The sequence below is a fragment of the Ochotona princeps genome, chromosome 28, assembly GCF_030435755.1.
Source record: "Ochotona princeps isolate mOchPri1 chromosome 28, mOchPri1.hap1, whole genome shotgun sequence".
NCBI classification, from domain to species: Eukaryota; Metazoa; Chordata; class Mammalia; order Lagomorpha; family Ochotonidae; genus Ochotona; species Ochotona princeps.
In genome coordinates, this window is record NC_080859.1 from 23,074,688 (window position 1) to 23,094,171 (window position 19,484).

Genomic DNA, 19,484 nt, shown 5'->3' on the forward strand with positions numbered 1-19,484 from the left:
GGGGCAACAGACTTTATATACTGAGGGTCATATAGGATAAGGGTGGAGGTATTGAGCTTATCAATAAACCCATCAACTGTTTCTATGCTTTTTTTGGAACTCCTTTGGTCTTGTATATTCCACCAAGTACTGTCCACTCAACTGTTTTTTTTTTAAGATTTATTTATTTTTATTACAGAGTCAGATATACAGAGAGGAGGAGAGAGAGAGAGGAAGATCTTCCCTTCCAATAATTCACTCCCCAAGTGAGCCGCAATGGCCGGTGCTGAGCCGATCCGAAGCCAGGAACCAGGAACCTCTTCCAGGTCTCCCATGCGGGTGCAGGGTCCAAAGTCTTGGGCCATCCTCGACTGCCTTCCCAGGCTACAAGCAGGAAGCTGGATGGGAAGTGGAGGTGTCGGGATTAGAACCGGTGTCCATATGGGATCCTGGTGTGTGCAAGGGGTGGACTCCAGCTGCTAGGCTATCGCACCGAGCCCTAGCTATTTATTTACCAGGATTAGAACCGGTGCCCATATGGGATCTCGGGGCGAGGACTTTAGCCACTAGGCCACTCTGCGGGGGCCCCACTCAACTGTACTTATACAAATGATATCCAATCAGGTATACAAAAGGCACCCATTCAGTTGTTTTCATACAAATATTGTCCAATCAAATCAACTGTAATCCTGTGCTCCCTGACCTTCGAGGGTCACAATGTCCTCCTACACTGTTTAGACCATTAAAACTCATTTGAGCACTGAACCAGCAGACAAAAGATCTTTTCTTTATTACTGTAAAATCAGATTTATAAAGAGAAGAAGAGACAGAAGGATCTTCTGTGGGCTGGTTTACTCCCCAAGTGCCTCAACAGCTGGAGCTGAGCCGATGCAAAGCCAGGAGCCAGCAGCCTCTTCCTCCAGTTCTCCCACGCAGGTGCAGGGTCCCAAGGCTTTGGGCCGTCCTCGTCTGCTTCCCCAGGGAACAAGCAGGAAGCTGGATGGGAAGTGGAACAGTCGGGACACAAACAGGCACCCTTATGGGATGGCAGTGCTTGCAAAGAGAGGATTTAGCCATTGAGACATCACGCCAGAGCCTCAAATTGAATTTGTTTTTCTCAAATTGAAATCTAAAAATTACCGGACATGAAAGTCCTCAAGAGGAGGCCTATTGCAATAACCTTAGATGGAAGTTCAAGTTTTAGAGAAAGATTCATCCAACACCTTAACAATGGACTAACAGTATCTCATAACTATGGTTTTAGTATTTTGCTTTCATGGAAATCTTATTTGTTCTATGCCTGAAAACACTTTGTCACAAAAGCAAGCATAAAGCACCATCCCTAGAATTCAGAATTTACACGCTAAGGGCCGTGTGACATGGTGCAAGACCATGGGGTGCACTGACTCCTACACTTTTAAACACAATCTTTAAATTTTTTTTTAGAAAGGCAGATCAGACTACGGCACAAAGGAGAGACAAAGATCTTCTATCTGCTGGTTTATTCCCCAAATTGCTGCAACAGCTGAGCTGAGCCAGTCCGAAGCCAGGAGTCGGGAGCTTTTGGGTCTCCCACGAGGGTACAGGGTCCCGAGGCTTTGCAGGGAACTGAATGGCAAGTGAAACAGCCAGGATTTGAACCTGCATCTACACGCGAAAGTTAGCACTTGCAAGAGGAGGATTAACTAGCTGAGCCATCATGCCAAGTTTAACACAATATGCTTCTTAAAAAGTTTTGGGCCGACTTATTAGCCTAGTGGCTAAGATCTTTGCCTTGTATGCCTTGGGATCCCATATGGGCGCCGGTTCTAGTCCCGGCGGCCCGCTTCCTATCTAGCCCTGGGAAAGGAATCAAAGATGGCGAAAAGACTTGGGACTCTGCACCCACGTGGGAGGCCTGGAAGAGGCTCCTGGCTCCTGGCTTAGATCGGCTCAGCTAAGGCTGTTACAGCTACTCGGGGAGTGAATCAATGGATGAAGGTCTTCCTCTCTGTCTCTCCTCCTCTCTCTACATATGTGATTTTACAAATAAACAAACCTTTTTTTAAAAGTTTCACTTACTGACTGTAGCAGATTAGAGTAACTAGCTGGGGCCTGGCGGTCCTTGCCTTGCAAGTGCCTGGATCCCATATGGGCGCCGGTTCTAATCCCACCAGCTCCACTTCCCATCCAGCTCCCAGCCTGTGGCCTGGGAAAGCAGTCGAAGATGGCCCAAGAGCTTGGGACCCTGCACCTGCCTTGGAGACCTGTAGGAAGTTCCTGGTTTCTGGTTTTGGATCGGCACAGCACTGGCCGTTACTGCCACTTGGGGAGCGAATCGTCAGACGGAAGATCTTCCTCTGTCTCTCCTCCTCTCTGTATATCTGACTTTACCAAAAAAAAAAAAAAAAAGCAGTAAGAACAACAAAAAACTAGCTGTATCCCCTTTCAGGCAGGGACTTCACTAAACATATTAACTCTTTTCTTACCCAGGAGATTTTCAAAAGGCAACACTGTCACACAGACAGGCTAAGTGGTCCACGGGCCCACACCAAATGCCCAAGGACAAAGCATGAGATGGTACACACACACACACACACACACACACACACAGGTTCTAACTCCACAGCGCCACTGTCCTCATTTACTAACATGCACCAATACAATCTCTCCTAAAATGCTCCCAAATGATGTTAGCATGTACACTCACTTCTTCCCTCCAGGAGAAAGGTTAACAAAAGCAAACACCAGGATGATGGGTCCTCCCGGGAGAAGGTGTGCTGTAGGGGCAGAATCCCAAGCTGCTGGGAGACCAAGGAAGACTTACCACTGCCCCAGCTGAGAAGGCCCCAAAGGGAGCCACTTTCATGCCAATGCAGAGGCAGGACGCTGCCCTGGGAGCAGCTCCCGGTACCTTCAGGGAGCTGAGGACCCTGCGGCCCATGATGGAAGTGCTGACCTTGGGTGCACCATGCCAGTCAGGTGCATGCTGTTCACAAAAGAATGTACCACGCATGCAAACTCCAAACAACATACTTTATTTACAACAGAAAAATCTCATGTCCTGCAACCCATCGATGAACAAAATCAACCTAGAACCCCACCGCCCGATAGCCCAAGGTTCCAGTCCTGCCTCATATATGAACTGGGACCAAATATCAAATTTACTGTAATGGTTATGTAGACAGCATGTTGTTGTGACGACCCAAGGAGCTTTGTGTGTGTACATGTACAATACAAACAATATGAATTTGTAGTACTCCCCACAAATACTAACAGACTTGATTATATCAGAAACACAAAGCACATTGCATGGACAGAACATTAACACCCACTATTTCTGGGTAATGTGGACATGTAGATTCATAGGGTTGGTTTTCCTTTACTGTCTTTTTCAAGTCTTTTTTTTTTTTTTTTTAAAGATTTTTATTTATTGGAAAGTGAGATATACAGAGAGGAGGAGAGAGAGGAAGATCTTCCATCCATTGATTCACTTCCCAAGCGGCCGCAGTGATCAGAGCTGAGCTGATTCAAAGCTAAGAGCCCAGAGCCTCCTTTGGGTCTCCCACGTGGGTGTAGGGTCCCAAGGCTTTGGACTGACCCTGACTGCTTTTCTAGGCCAGAAGCAGGGAGCTGGATGGGAAGCAGAGCTGCCAGGAATAGAACCGGCATCCGTATGGGATCTTGGTGCATGCAAGGCAAGGACTTTAGCCACTAGATCACTGTGCTGGGCCCTTTTCTGCTGGCTTTCAAAAAGTTATTTGAGGGGTTGGAGTTTAGGCATAGCAGATAAAGTCACCACCTACAATTCTGGCAACCCATACAGGGGATGGTTCAAAACCCAGTTGGTCGGGCCCGGCGGCGTGGCCTAGCGGCTAAAGTCCTCGCCTTGAAAGCCCCGGGATCCCATATGGACACCGGTTCTAATCCCGGCAGCTCCACTTCCCATCCAGCTCCCTGCTTGTGGCCTGGGAAAGCAGTAGAGGACGGCCCAAAGCTTTGGGACCCTGCACCCACATGGGAGACCTGGAAGAGGCTCCTGGTCCCGGCATCGGATCGGTGCGTACCGGCCCGTTGCAGCTCACTTGGGGAGTGAAACATCGGATGGAAGATCTTCCTCTCTGTCTCCCCTCCTCTCTGTATATCCGGCTTTCCAATAACAATAAAAAAATATTTAAAAAAAAAAAAGAAAAAAAAAATCCAGTTGGTCTACGTCTGTGTGATCCAACCTGTCTTTTAACGTGCCTGGCAAAACAATAGAAGATGGTCCAAACGCTTGGGCCCCTTGGGAGGCCCAGAAAAAGCTCCAGGCTCCTGGATTCAGCCTGGCCCAGTCCTAGCCACTGTGGCCATTTTGGGAATGATCTAGAGGCTGGAATCTAGGATGTATATGAGCAAGAAGCTAGATGGGAATTGGAGGAAGGAGTCAATCCCGACACTGCAATATGTGACATGGGCACATCACGCAGCGGCTTAACCTACAACACCCAGTCCTCTGTATTTGTTTAAATTTCTCCAAAATAATTAAAATACTGATCCCGCCTACATCTGATCTAAAATGACCCTAGTGAGACAGCATTTTCTATAGGGTTTCTTTATAAAATGAACCACATACATTAACACCAAACTCTTTGAACAAGGGTTTGTAGCCCAAAACAGAATGCAAGCAGGAGGTCAAGACTAAAAGAGGCCTCTGCAATTTATGCCAAACCTCATACTCCAGACCAGGGACTGCCTGGGCGGCTTGTCACACTGCCCTCCAGCTGGCTAATGCCAACACTGACCAAGCAGTTCCCCGATTCTGGCTTCCTTTTGTGGTCTTTGAAGAAAAGTCCAATCTATGGCATAATTTTACAACTTGGCAAAATTTCATAATCCCTGTCACTTCTTTTCTGCACTCCAGTTCTGCTGCATGAGAACATTAGCAGAACTGCCTTCCTACACTGAGCACACTGCCCCCGGGAGCCAAGGAGGCAACCCTGAACAACACACAGCAAAGCCAGGGTTCCTTTCCCTGGATGTGGACCCAGCAAGCTTACTTGTGCTAAGCCCGTGCAGCGCCCAGAAAAATGAAGAATTTCTTCAGCTTGAAGAAGTGAATCTGTATTAGATGGGGAACACTGAAGTTTATCCTTTGGAAGAGAACGTGGAACCATATGTAGGAAATTCAATGTGTGAACTGCACACTGAAGACGCAAGACGACAGGGTGTTCAGAGTTTGTTGTGCATGGCGCTGGGGACCATCCTCATTCGCTTAGCAGAGTATCTGGTTACCAGGATATGAACAGTATCTTACCAATAACAAGTGATGTGAACTAAGGGCACCATTTGAAATCATCTCCTGTTTTTTGGTACAGTATCCTATGAACCTTCTTATAGCCAAAGGACTAAGCAACAACCAGTGAGCACCCAAAACAGTTAACAGAATACAACTCCTGAGTTTAGTTTTCCTTAGCTTAATAGCACGAATGACGTCAAAGGCTTATAGAAACAAAACACCAGGTTTAATACCTTATAAAATATATACAGACCTTGAACATTCCTGGAAGATACAATTCAGGTCACAACTGAATTATGAAAATAATTGCATACTGTGATACATCATGAAAAGGTATAGCTGGTTACCAAAAAAAAGAAAAAAAAAAGGCATGTAAACTGGAAGATAAAAAGGTATTTTAAAATACACAAAATTCTAACCACTTAATTTTGATTTTGAAAAAGTAAATATATGTTTTTTACAATCTTTAAATTTCACACTTTTACTCAATCATTCATTATCAGGAGAACATAAAAGAAGAAAAAAAAAAACCACTTTCCAACCACTTACATAACAAAACATGCATTAAGGAGGCTGCGGAATGCGATATTCACAATAGTTCAAATACGGAAGGCCAGGGACTTCATTATCAATGGAGTCATAAGAGAGACTTCACCAAAATCAGCTGCTAAGAAATGCTTTCACTCCTGACGCTGCATCACAAGAAAGCAGGCTCCAGTTCTGGAAAAAAACCATTTTGGAACAGCGGCTGTCAGAGGGGCGCTGGGAGGACTGAGCGGGAGCCACTACACGAGCGAACAGCACTTGGGGATCAAGGCTTCAGTGGGGTAACAAGGTGTCCGGCATGGTGGTCCCGCAGCCCTTCCTCTGAGGTGGGAAAACCTCCAAGAGTATTTTGTTCTTAACCTAAGATCCAGTGTTTTAAGCCACACCATCCTTCTTCAGAGTGCTCACCCAGTTGACTAGCAAAAGCTCCTTGTAAAAATGCTTCAATACTGATGATGTTAAAGCTACCAAAATGCTGTGACGGTCACGGAGCACGGCTTCCTGTTGAGCATCCAGAGCCGTGCCCCTTCGTCAAACACCCCGGAGATTTCCAGCCCACACCTGGGTCCTTGAGCACCACAGCACGTGCCCTTCTATGTTCTCCGCCCGTCATAGTCCCCAACCATCTTCTTGATGTGCGACAGTCTGCTCTTCAACTGCTTGCAGTAGTTCCTCTTATTTTTATAATCTGCGGACTGAAAAGGAGGGGGCAGTGAGTCACAGAGGCGCAGACAGAGCAGGAACGGGCCAGGGAGGCAGAGGGCAGCCAGGAAGGGACCAGGCAGAACTGTCTGACACTTGGATGCCTGGTAGCATCACCCGCCACACAGCCAGCCAGCTCTCTCTGTCAACCACAGCTTTAACCTGAGCTAAAGGATACACACTCATTTCGAAAAACTCAGAAACCATGGATACTTTTTCCATAAAACAAATTTCTTGTGAACTTTTTCTCAGATTCTTAAATTTTGAATTTTGAGCATCAAGTGGCCAGCGCAATGACCCAATTAACATTCCACCTTCAAGCATGGCATCCAATATGGGTACCAGTTCACATCCCGGCTGCTCCACTTCCCATCCAGCTCCCTGCTTGTGGCCTGGGAAAGCAGTAGAGGACGGCCCAAAGCTTTGGGACCCTGCACCCGTGTGGGAGACCCGGAAGAGGTTCCTGGTTCCCGGCATCGGATTGGCGCGTACCGGCCCGTTGCGGCTCACTTGGGGAATGAATGATCGGATGGAAGATTTTCCTCTCTGTCTCTCCTCCTCTCTGTATATCCGGCTTTCCAATAATAATAATAAAATCTTAAAAAAAAAAAAAGATGTATTTATTTTTATTGTAAAGTCAGATGTAAAGGGGAGGAAAGAGAGGAAGATCTTTCGTCCGATGATTCACTCCCCAAGTGGTCGCAACAGCCGGTGCTATGTCGATCCAAAGCCAGGAGCCAGGATCCAGAAACTTTCTATAGGTCTCCCACGCGGGTGCAGGGTCCCAAGGCTTTGGACCGTCCTCGATTGCTTTCCCAGGCCACAAGCAGGGAGCTGGATGGGAAGTGGAGCTGCCGGAATTAGAAACGGCGCCCATATGGGATCCCGGGCGTTCAAGGTGAGGACTTTCGGCACTAGGCCACTGTGCCGGGCCCAAAGCTGCCTTTCTAATAAAAATAAATCTTTAAAAACAAAAGAGAAAAAGAAATTAATGCTAACAATTTACCTTAAAAAAATGTTACCATGGAGGTAGACTTTTTATTCCACCTTCTACAAAATGTTTGAAATTACCCTTGCATATCTATTACTATTATTATTATTATTATTAGTTGAGCTCTTCCAGGCTACAGGCAGAAGGTTAACGGGAAGTAGAGCAGCCGGATGTGAACTGGCGCTCATGTGGACTGCAGCACCTGCGAGGGGAGGATTTCGTCATTCAGCCATTGTGCCAGGCCCACCTTTGCTTATCTAACAGCTGTGCACACAATGCCAAGACATCTGTAAAAGCCAAAACTGGGAGGAGGCTGATGTTCGTCGATCACAGACTGGATGAAGCTGCATCTCAGTTCTTACCATCCAGCAGCAGAAATAAATGAACCACAAGCACATGCCAAAACATGTGTAGGTCCCAAACATCATACTCTGTGAAACCACAAACAAAATAACACACTGTATCACTCCTCTTGCACCAAGTTCAAGACAGGCCTGTGATGTCAGAAGTCAGAGTGGCTTACCCCCTGGGCGGAGGGGAAGGGCTGGGATGGGTACGGGCTTGGCGTGCTGCTAGGGCCCTGGGAGATGGGGTTCCTCAGCAGCGTGCGGAGGACGCACGGGCAGCCACTCTGTAAACACCTTGATCAAGCGGGATGGTTTCCTTGCGTCTGTGCATTTTTCTGTTTGTATGTCTGATATCTGAGCTTTCTCAAGCTTTAAGAAATCAGTACTGTAGCTGCAGAAAAACAAAGTCAGTTTCCAGTTTCCTACTAACTTCTCACAGCAACGTGACAGGGCCTTTGTCGGTGACAGGACATAGATGGTAAATATTCATGGCCATGCCAAAGGTTCACCGGAAGACAGCCCCGGCCCCCTCAAGGAACCGCAGCACCATGATACTTACGCTCTTCACCTGCTTCAGCCGGTTGTACTCATCAGCAGCCGCCTGTCAAGGAGAAACACAAATGCATACGTGAGTGAGGCGTCTTCTCCTTCAAGGCCAACATTCCTGATGTCACACTGAGCAGCTGGAAATGACAGCTTTAAGCCAAAACACCTAGGAGAACCAGGAGAGCTCCACAGCTCTCGGCCCTCCTGGCCAGCAGGTGGCGCTGCCGAAATCCACCGCAGGAACATTTGTCCCCACCCCACATTGCCCCAGGAGCTAGGGCACTCTTCCTGGTCTCCCATGTGGATACAGGGTCCCAAGGACTTGGGCCGTCCTCTGCTGCTTTTCCAGGCCACATGCAAGGAGCTGGATGGGAAGTGGAGCAGCTGGGACACAAATTGGGCCCATACGGGATGCTGGCACTGCCGGCCAAGGATTAGCCTGCAATGCCATGGAGCTGACCCCATGTCTTACAGCTGATCTTTACTTTGATAGGAAATGATCACCAAAAACTACCACCGATCAAAGATCAGGAAATAAGCAGTGCCAGAAAATAGTTTTCTAGAAGATGAAAAAGAAAAAAAAAGCCTCAGAATGCTAAGGCGAGGTGAGAGGGCCACAGGAAGCGACAGGAAACCTGCCTGGGGTCAGGGATAGAACAAACCGAGCCACGGACCAAGTGACATTTGGAGTGTAACTCAGAAGCGTAAAACGCACATCCTTCGCTCCACATGTAACACGTGAGTGACGAGTCAAATACGTTACCACTGCCCACACACAGGGAGGAAGAGACCAAGAAACAGTGTGCAAAAGGTAGATCGGAGAGAAAAAGGAGATATTACCAGGACAAACAGGACCTCAGCCAGGCAGGGCAGCAAGACAACCAGAAACTCCTGCTGAACCAAACAAGAGGGGCTGGCGTGGTGGCGTAGTAGACCAAGCCCCGACCTGTAGTGCGGGCATCCCACATGTGCACCGGTTCCAGTCCTGCCTGCTACACTTCCTCCTGCTGCACCTGGGAAAGCAGCCAGAGAGGACCTAAGTGGTTGGGCCCCTGCACTCTCGTGGAAGACCCTGAAGAAGCAGCAAGTTCCTGCTTTGAGACCAGTCAAGTGCCTGCCAATGCATCCATTCAAGTGACGAGCCAGCGGATGGAAGAACTCCGTTTCTCTAACCCTGCCTTTCAAGTAAATACAAGAATCTTTTTTTACAATGACTACGTGTGCCCATTACTGCTCCTGTGTGGACAGGATGCCTGGACAACTAATACCTGGTGGCAAGAATCTTTAAAGGGCGAGATCTGGGTGGAGTTTGTATTCTGTACGTAATGCCGCCAGGTTCAAGTGCAGTGAGAATGCAGTGCATTTATAAAGAATATAGACCTTCCTAAACAGGAAGGTTTAGTTATACGTATCTAGACTAACGCTATGGAATACTACAATTTCCCTTCTATAAAAACTATTTCTTGGGCCCAATGTGGTAGCATAGTGGCTAAAGCCCATGCCTTGCACACACCAGGATTCCATATTCGTGCTGGTTCCTGTCCTGGCAGCCTCGCTTCCCATCCAGCTCCCTGCTTGTGGCCTGGAAAAGCAGTCGAGGATGGTCCAAAGCCTTGGGACCCTGCACCTGCATGGGAAACCTGGGAGAGGTTCCTGGCTCCTGGCTCCTGATGGGTACAGCTGCGGCCATTGCGGCCACTTGGGAAGTGAAATCAGTGGATGGAAGATCTTCCTCTCTGTCTCTACTCCTCTTTTCTTTCCAATGAAAAGAAAGAAATCTGTTAAAAATATATGTATTAAAGAGACAGAAACAGATGGAGGGAAAACGGAGGGAAGAGAAGAGATATGAATGGAAACAGCCCGTCACCATGGCTGCTGCGCAGGGTTCACAGGCACACACAGCTGGGACAGGGTTGGGGACGGCAGAGAGATAGTGCTGTGGCCCAGCGAACACCCCCGATGGGCGAGGCCCAGATGCTCTGCTTCCCATTCAGCTTCCTAACGTGCCAGGGAAAGCAGTGGAGGACGGCCCGAGTGCTTAGGCCCTGGATGAAGCTCCTGGTATTGACTTGGTCATTTGGGAAGTGAAGCTGTGGATGGAAGATTGTAACTCTGCCTTTGAAATAAATCAATCTTCAAACAAGAAGGAAAAAAAAACGGAAAGCTGGAATTGGGAGAAGCCTGGGATCAAACCCAGGTCGTCCAAACTGAGAGGCAGGTGGAACTACCGGGCCAAATACCTGCCACATACTTTCTTTTGTTTCTTTTTTCAAAATTATTATTATTGTAAAAGCAGATCTACAGAGAGGAGGAGACAGAGAGAGGAAAATCTTCCATCCGATGATTCACTCCCTAACCAGCCGCAACAGCTGGAGCTGTGCCGATCCGAAGCCAGGAGCCAGGAATTTCTTCTGGGTTTCCCACGCAGCTGCAGGGTTCCAAGGCTTTGGGCCGTCCTCATCTGCTTTCCCAGGCCACAAGCAGGGAGCTGGATGGCAAGTGGAGCTGCCGGGATTAGAACTGGCACCCACATGGGATCCTGCCACGTTCAAGGTGAGGACTTTAGCCACTAGGCTACCAGGCTACCCTGGTCCCATGCTTTTTAACTCATCACGACATCAGTACACTCTGCAATCTGAAAAGACTTCCTCCTGGCCGCAGTTTCCACTATGAAACAACACCGATAATTACAAGCAAAACTCGGTTAACTTTAGAACCCCATGGCCACAATATCTAATAAGCAAATGTGGAGCGCGAATGTACCATGTACTCCTCACTCTCTTCTCTATAATCGTCCAGTTCCTTATCGAGGCGGGAAAGCTCTCTGTTGACCTCATCGAGCTCTGCTTGCAAGCTCTTGTACTCCTGCAGGCCACTGTCAAAGTTTCTCTTGTAGAGCTGCCGCTGTTGATCCGACGTAATAGGCGGGTACTCCCTAAGGGTGGAGAGGGAACGTGACTTCTATGCATAGATGATACACCTGCCTGCCAGATAGAAAACCCAGCATTGCTGCCTCAAAGGTAATAAAGCTGGTGGGATGAGGTGACACAGGGAGACGGAGCTGGGATGACAATAATGTGCATTAATGGTCACATTTTCTGTGGTCCACCACCGCCACCTCCCCTACCCCCTGCCTAAAAACAAGACAAACAAAAGAAACAAACAAAAACTGTAGCTACACAAGTTTCAGGATTGAAGCCTTGCGGCAGAAAGTTATTTATAAAAGTCCAGGCTAAGCCTCAAGTGCTCATTTGTTCTCACTACACAATACCACCTGCTAATACTTGCCATGCTTGGGTTTCAAGTCTTTGAGCCAAAACTGTGGAATTCCGAGCCTGTTTGGCCCACTGCCTCACTGCCCCCAAGGGCACAGCTAACCATACTGACAGTTGGTGCCGATCTGAGTCAGCCCCAAATCTCAGAGCAGGGAGAGGTGAGGGTGGCTGGAAGGGTCAGGTATTGGAGCTCTTAAAACCATCAGCGCTGCGCAACCCTCCCGAGGCCTTAAAACAAACAGCCTTTGGGTCATCCATGAGCCCCACGTGTGTCACTGTCCTCGGAGGACCTGGGTGTAAAAATTCATTCCACGACTCAGGATGTCACCACAGAGGCTGCAAAACCGCTACAAGTCACGGCCAAAGGGAAGCCATAGCAGCAGCCTAGCGGGAAAGGCAGTGTGACTATCTCAGGGACCCACGGTGAGAACAGAGGCAATGGGGCTGCTCAGCAGCCAGTCCACATTCCACGGAGCAGCTGAAAAGCTGGGGAAAGGCCCTCCCAGCCCCGTACCTGACCCAGTCCTCCTCCAGCTCGTCACCGGACTCGCCACCAGTTGTGTAGTCCGTCTCGTAGTGGTCCTGCTCGGACCTCCTGGGCCTCCCCGCTCTTCCCTTGGTGGGGCCCTTTTTGGGTAGGGTCTCCAAGTTCCCACTGCTGCTGGAACGGGGCTGCCTGAAGCCGTCCATGGATGCAGTCAACGGAAGCTCCTGGGCCACCTCCGGCACCCTGGTAAAAGCAGAAGCTGTCGCTGAGTGCCGTGGAGTACCACAGGGTACGCCGGATTACCCCCACACCCTGGCAAAGAGCAGGACCCGTGAGCATGCGCAGAGGTGCTCAGCTCTGAGCAGACGCCTAACATCCTGAGGTCGAGCTGGTACCGACTCAGATCCTCCAGGACATACAGATGGCTTGGGGCCAGGTTGAAGCCCGCCCATCTCAACCTTCCAAGGACAATGGATGTCAGATTTCATCTTGGGAAATCACAGGCTGATCTGTGAGAGGGCCATTGACCAGACAACAAAAGGCAGCCAGGAAGATAATGATCATGAGCGTGGGTTCTTCCACTTCGTCTTCAGTGGCTACCGCCTACAGCACTACGCCTTCGAAGATCAAAGTTTTGAAAAACTCAGAAAAGTAAGTATGGAGATGAAGACACTAAAAAGTTTGTAATGAACAAGAGTTCACCTAGGATTCTTTCACAATTGCTATTCATCCGGAAGCCTTTGTAGAATGAATGGCAGGGTTACACTTCCTGTTTTTCTGATGTGTTGGATTTTAACTGGCACATAAGCTTCAGAACGTAACACTGCGGGGTTGGGGGGAGGAAAAAAATCAAGAGCTGTGCCAAGTATAACCTCCTCCTGGGTGACAGAAAAGGAAAGTCTCAAGAAAATGCCAACACCAGGGGTCAGTGTGGTGACACCACAGGTTCAAGTCCCCAGGCCCCGCTGTGCAATCCAGCTCCTTCCTACTGGGTCTGGGCAAGCAACAAAACAGGGCTGGTGTGTTTTGGAGAAATGACCTTGGAGTTCCAAGTTTCTCCCCTTCCCTGACCAGTCCTGGTTGTAGCTGCCATTTGAGCAATAAGCCAGCAGAGAGATTCATATTCATTCTTTCTCTCCCTTCTTCACTTCTTTCCTCCCTCCCTCTCTGTAGCTCTGCCTTTCAAGCAAATCTTTAAAACAATTTTTATGCGGAGAGCATGGCCTTGTGTATTATGTTAATGCTATTTCTACTGCAGGGAAACCTTGACCGTCTTTGAGAGTCAATCATTAATGAGTTCCCAGACACTCTGCCAAAATGGGCAGGTACTATGTTTGCTGCTTGCTTTGGGATGGAAAAATAAGACCTTTAGAAGGTAATGGGGTTTTTGAGGGGTGGGGACCAAAGAGGAAAGCAGGTGAAGGACAATCAAACTTTGGGGAAAAAATATCCTGCAGACCTCCTGCTATAACCCCGCGAGCGCTGGCTACTTGTTCTATGATGAATGTTCGCCTTGGACGTGTTCCATCTCCCCTCTTTTATACCCTTGAAAGCACCAAACAGAAACATATCTAAGCTGAAAGAAAACTAAGACCAAAAACACTTACCAAGAAAAGTATTTATAAGCCAAGCAGGAATGTGGTTCACTCGGTAACCTGCCTACTGACTTCCGGAGCAGACATGTATCTGGCCTAGCACTTAAGACACCCACACTCTACATCAGAGTATCGAAGTTCATGGCCCAGTTCCGGCTCCTGACTCTAGCTTCTTGCAATGAGTTCCCCAGGAGGCAACAGTCACTGAGTTTCTGCCCCGCACTGCACGGGAGGCCTGGACAGAGTCCCTTCAACTCTGGCTCCAACCCAGCCCAGTGGCAGGCACTGTGAGTGTTTTGGGAGTGAACTGCCAGACAGGAATTAGCAGCATACTCTCTCTACCTCTCTCTCCCTGCCTCTTACGTAAGCGTGAAGAAAACAAACTAACCTCCAGTTCCAAGTCCTGTTAGGTGTAAATGCACATGGCCAAGCCTTGGGTATTACACTTCCCAGCCCTGCCCCCTGGGGGATCCCTCTTCACTCACAGACAGGCATGCTCAACCTCCTTAGGACTCCAAGGTCCAGAGGCACGCGTTTGTTAGTTTTTGAATTTGCCCTTCATCGTGACTCTCACCCCCCCTCCTCACGTCTCTGTGGCTGTTACCCTGACGCTCGGTATCGCTACTGTGCCCTTTCTTTCATTCCCGTTTTGCAACCTTGATGACAACATGGACTTGGTATTCCCAGGGGCACCTGACCATGGCAGGTGTTCAAGGTAATTACCGAATGAAAACACCTTCCCTGCTTCTCTGATGACACACAGTATCAGTGAAGGAAGGGAAACCAGAATGAGATGCAGTCAGAAAACTCCATCCTCCTGGCCGCTGGGATGACAGCGGCCCAAAGAGGGCCAAGGAAAACCCTTTCTGTTCTCTAATGCTTTAGGAGAGAAGACTCCAGGATTGGAGCACTGGCTGGAAGAGGAGGGAGGGTGTGGGCAGATGGGTGTCCACAGTGACACGGTCACAGCTCTGCTGGGACAGCGCACGGGAACCCAGCATCCGGCAGGCAGGCATGAAGCCCAACACGGCCCTTGGCCGAATGTGCAACAATGCATTTCTCTCTTTACCTAAGCTAGCTGAAGCTGGTTTATGAATCCTTCTAACTCGCATACAAAACCTAACAGATGGAGAGCCTACTGAAACCAAATAGTGGTCTGCTCCAGCTCTGCGGGGAGTCAGCCTGCTTGGTAAGTTCTATATTGCAGCGCCTTGTTTTGTATTGGTCAGCTCATCCTGGATGTGGCAGGGTTAGGAGAGTCCCTAACAGGGATACCCTAAATTCACTTCATAAGGGTGGAGAAGCAACAGTTTACAGCTAAATTATAGTGGTTCTGGGGCCAGATTAGTTCAAATGAGCAGACTGTCTTGAAATTCTAAGGTGTAAGACATTATGTGACGGAAAAGAAGGACCTGGTGTTGTGGTCCAGTGGGTTAAGCTGCCACCTGCAGCCTGAGTTGAGTGTCAGTTTAAGTCCCAGCTGCTCCAATTCCAATCCAGCTTCCTGCTGATGAACTTGAGAAGGCAACAGGACATGGCCCAAGAACTTGGGCCCCTAACACTCATAGGGGACAGATGGATGGAGTTCTAGGTTCCCAGTTTTATCCTGGATCAGCCTTGGAAATTACAGTCATTTGGGGTAAAAAACAAACAAACAAAACCAGTAGCTGAAGACCTCTCTGCCCATCTAACCAGTTCACATAAATCTTGAACAACACCTCCATTTTGAGTCAAGGTCACAAGAGGCTAAATGGTAAGACATGGAAAGAGTGCCCCGGTGCAGAGAAACAGCCCAGGGTCAGCGTGAGGTGTCACACTGAGCCTGGCACAACAAATGAGTCGCCACGTGTCATGGTTTGGGCAGGGTCTGAGCACTTCCAGGGCTTCATGTGCTTGGTCCTTGGCGAGGCAGTGTGCTGGGAGGTGCCTGCATCCCTGCGGATGCTACTCAGAGGGGATCAACAGAGTGCGTCCAAGAGCTCAGCTCCACGCTGATGCCTCACTGCTGTCGAGGCTTCCAAGGTGATCCCTCGTGTTACAGGTGCTTTACCCGCCATGCCAACACCCGTGCCATCCCCTTGGACCTACTGAACTGTGAGTGAAATAAGCTTCGTCTCTTTATAAAGTTAACCTCCTCATGGAGTTCATTACAGCGACAGAAACACGGACTGCTATCTGGGTGCTTGAAAATGTTCACAACAAAAAGGAGTTATCAAAAACAAGGTACCTTCTCAGGGAAATGTATGTGGGTGGGGTTCATGAAAGGGCAGGGGGCCCCATCAGGTCAGGAGGTCTAGGATTCACAAGCAGAGACCCACAGCTGTACTTTGCTCAATTACCTCCACTTCTAAAGCCTTGACACAGCACCCAGGGGACAGCACCATGGCACAGGTGCACCAGACACCAACTGGGGATGCTTGTATCCCATACTGGAGTGCCAGATCAATTCCTAGCGGCCCCAGGCTTCCTGCTCGTGTGCATAGGAAGCCGTGGGTGATGGCTCTAGAAGCTGGGTTCTTGCCATCCATGTGGGAGACCCAGAGGGAGCTCCAGGCTCCTGGCTTCACCCTGGCTGTTGCAGGCTTTTGCGGGGAGTGAACCCACAGATGGGAGTCTCGATTTCAATACCTCTCTCTACCTGTCTCTTTCACTTTACCTTTCAACAATAAATAAATGAACCTTGAGAGAGAGAAGAAGGGCGGATGACGTAAGGCTAATTCACAAGCCACGTTGCTAAAGGTGTACCCAAGCTGCCTTTCAGGGACACTAGGAAGTGAAATGATGCATTTTGACATCAAAGGGAAAGAGAACCTCAACCTCCCACCCTGGTCCTCCAGCAGTCCCGATGTCTAACCAACAAAGCAAAGACACCGCAGACAAAAACTTCCATACACCTGCTGTGTGCCCTGTCGGCGGACGATTGATTCTAAACGCATTCCTGTTTAGACTTGTGCTAACACCCACAGGCAGGGGATACTTACAGCGGGGTTGACTTGTAGGAAGATTCTGGGTAAGGCCTCTTGCCGTTCAGCTTGCCATCGGAAGAGTAGGCCACGGAGCCGTCCATTCTCTCCACAAAGTCTGACGGCGGCGGGGGCATGTCCTGCGTGCCGGCAGACACGTTTTTGACCTAAAACACAGAAGCAGCGAGAGACAATGATTCTTTGTCCCCCTGTAAGAGGAAGGCATTCGAATGATCATCTGTAAAACAGAAAAATACTTCCTTGCTTGATAAAATACTGCTAAACCAGTCCAGAGGGCTTTTTTATTAGCAATGAGAACAATCAACTCGTCTTTTGATAAACACAAAAACAGTGACCGGCATGGATGGATGGGACCAGTGACAGGCATGGATGGACAGGACCCCGTGTTACCACGAAGGGAAGTCCCACCTCCTTGTCATTCTGATGTAATCAGTTAGGGAACTGTCCCGCCCCGACAGGAGGCAGAGTAGCACTTTATTCATGCTGTCTTTTTTTTTTTTTAAAGATTTATTTTATTTTTATTACAAAGTCAGATATACTGAGAGGAGGAGAGATAGAGAGGAAGTGGAGCTGCCGGGATTAGAACCAGCAGCCATATGGGATCAAGGCGAGGACCTTAGCCACTAGGCCACGCTGCCGAGCCCTATCCATGCTGTCTTGCATGTTTCACCCTGGCATGTAAATGAACCAGAGAATTAGCGTTAGAGGTTAGGCTTTGGTAACACGGAAGGCTCACATAGCATCTTTAGGAGGAAAACAGCCTTAAATAGAAAAATTGGATTCCTAACACTGCTAGATTTCATGCAGCATTTTCAACATGTGTTAGATTTTACCCCAAATCCTTCACACTGTTTTAAAGTATTCACATGATAGATCAACAATTACATGAATTATTTTCTTGGAGAACAGCAACTTTGTTTTTTTTTTTTAAAGATTTATTCATTTTATTACAGCCAGATATACACAGAGGAGGAGAGACAGAGAGGAAGATCTTCCGTCCGATGATTCACTGCCCAAGTGAGCCGCAACGGCCGGTGCTGCACCAATCCCAAGCCGGGAACCTGGAACCTCTTCCGGGTCTCCCACGCGGGTGCAGTGTCCCAATGCATTGGGCCGTCCTCGACTGCTTTCCCAGGCCACAAGCAGGGAGCTGGATGGGAAGTGGAGCTGCCGGGATTAGAACCGGCGCCCATATGGGATCCCGGGGGCGTTCAAGGCGAGGACTTTTAGCCGCTAGGCCATGCCGCTGGGCCCCGGAAAACAGCAACTTTGTAAAAATAGGGAAGGTGGAAACATTTCAACATCTTGCTGCAGGTAGGAACAATGGCGCTGGGCCCAGCCCTGTGGCATAACAGGTTCAACTGCCACCTGTGGCACTGGCATCCTGCAGGGGCCCCAGTTCAAATCCGGGCTGCTCCACTATGGATTCAGCTTCCTGGGAAAACAGTTAATGACCAAGTGCTTGGGTTCTTTGTCACCCATGGGGGAGACCTGGCTGCAATCCCAGGCTGCTACCAGCTGCTGCAGCAACAGGCCATGCGGGGAATAAACCAGTGGATGGAAGAGTCTCTATGTAACTGTGTTTAATCAATATCTGAAAAGAGGGACAGTGGCGTCAGACCGTCCAGGTTCACTCCAGGTCCACCCATGCTGAAGTTCTTTCACGGTTTAGTCTCTCATTTGCATAAAAGGGGGGGGGAAGCTTAACTTCTTTATATTTTGTTTTGTGACAGATTTCACCTCAAATGCTTGTTACAGCAGGGGGGAGGGTGGGGGTAGGGGGCTGGGGCCAAGCCACAGCCTGGAGTCTGGAAATTCAAGCTGAGGCCCCCAGGTGGGTGGCAGGAATCCAATTAGTTGAGCAGGAGCAGCAAGCTGGGATCCCAGCAGAGTGGGGGCTGGGCCACGGGACACAGGGGTCCCAGACAGCCTCGAGGACCCCAGCTGCTAGGCCATCACGCCGGGCTCATGAGAGACTTTTTTTTAAAACTGGACAATTTTGATATTAGAAAACCTTGCAGTTAGTGTCTGCATCAAACTCCCTTGCAAAAATGTACACCTTCCCTCTGAAGTTTCCATTCTCAGAGGCATTAAAATACAGCCCGCGGGCCCAGTGTGACGGCTCGGTGGCTAAATCCCTGCTTGGAAGCACCGCCATTCGATATGTGTGCTGTTTTGTGTCCTGGCTACTCCATGTCCCACCCAGCTCCCTGCTTGTGGCATGGGAAAGCAGTTGAGGACGGCCCAAAGCCTTGGGACCCTGCATTCGTGTGGGAGAAGCCTCTGGTTCTTAGTTTCAGATCAGCTCAGCTCTGACCTTTGTGGCCACTTGCGGAGTGAACCAGTGGACAGAAGATCTTTGTCTCTCTTCTCTGTAAATCTGGCTTTCCAACAAAAAATGTAAAAATCTTTAAACACACACACACTGCCTGCATTTCTCCTATCACAGTCACAGCGCACACTGAGCTGTTCCCTAGCCCTTCCAAGGACGCAGGGGACAGACTCATTTCCCTCTGCAAGGACTTGGCAGTGACTGCAAAGCCAGTGGGTGGGTTTCCAGGGGGTGTGCCAGGATCACACAGCAGGCGACCTGGGTGGGAACCATTTTCCGCTCCCACTGAATTCCTAAGTGCAGGCCGCCCAGCCACCCACTGAGCCCAAGGCTTGGGCTGACCCCAGAGCTTCGGCAGAACTGTAGAAAACTTCCTCTTTTTCACAGCCCAGCCAGCTTCTCCAGTGCCCCAGCCTTCCTGGCCCCAGCTGCAGCACAGCCTA

General features: G+C 49.2%; 1 protein-coding gene across 2 annotated transcripts in view; it reads right to left on the reverse strand.

Annotated features, from left to right (window-relative positions):
* Positions 1-6,214: 6,214 nt before the first annotated feature.
* The window catches only part of OCLN (occludin), a 32,209-nt gene continuing 18,939 nt past the window's right edge, over positions 6,215-19,484 (reverse strand). Inside the window, exons 3-7 of one of the 2 annotated variants that reach the window (XM_058656369.1) lie at positions 16,707-16,855; positions 12,158-12,373; positions 11,132-11,303; positions 8,382-8,423; positions 6,215-6,477 (exon numbers count right to left, since the gene is read on the reverse strand). In XM_058656369.1, coding sequence (XP_058512352.1) covers positions 6,376-6,477; positions 8,382-8,423; positions 11,132-11,303; positions 12,158-12,373; positions 16,707-16,855 — 681 coding nt within the window. In that variant the 3' untranslated portion in view covers positions 6,215-6,375. The remainder of the gene's footprint in view (positions 6,478-8,381; positions 8,424-11,131; positions 11,304-12,157; positions 12,374-16,706; positions 16,856-19,484) is intronic. The other variant, XM_004586152.4, reaches the window with a different exon arrangement.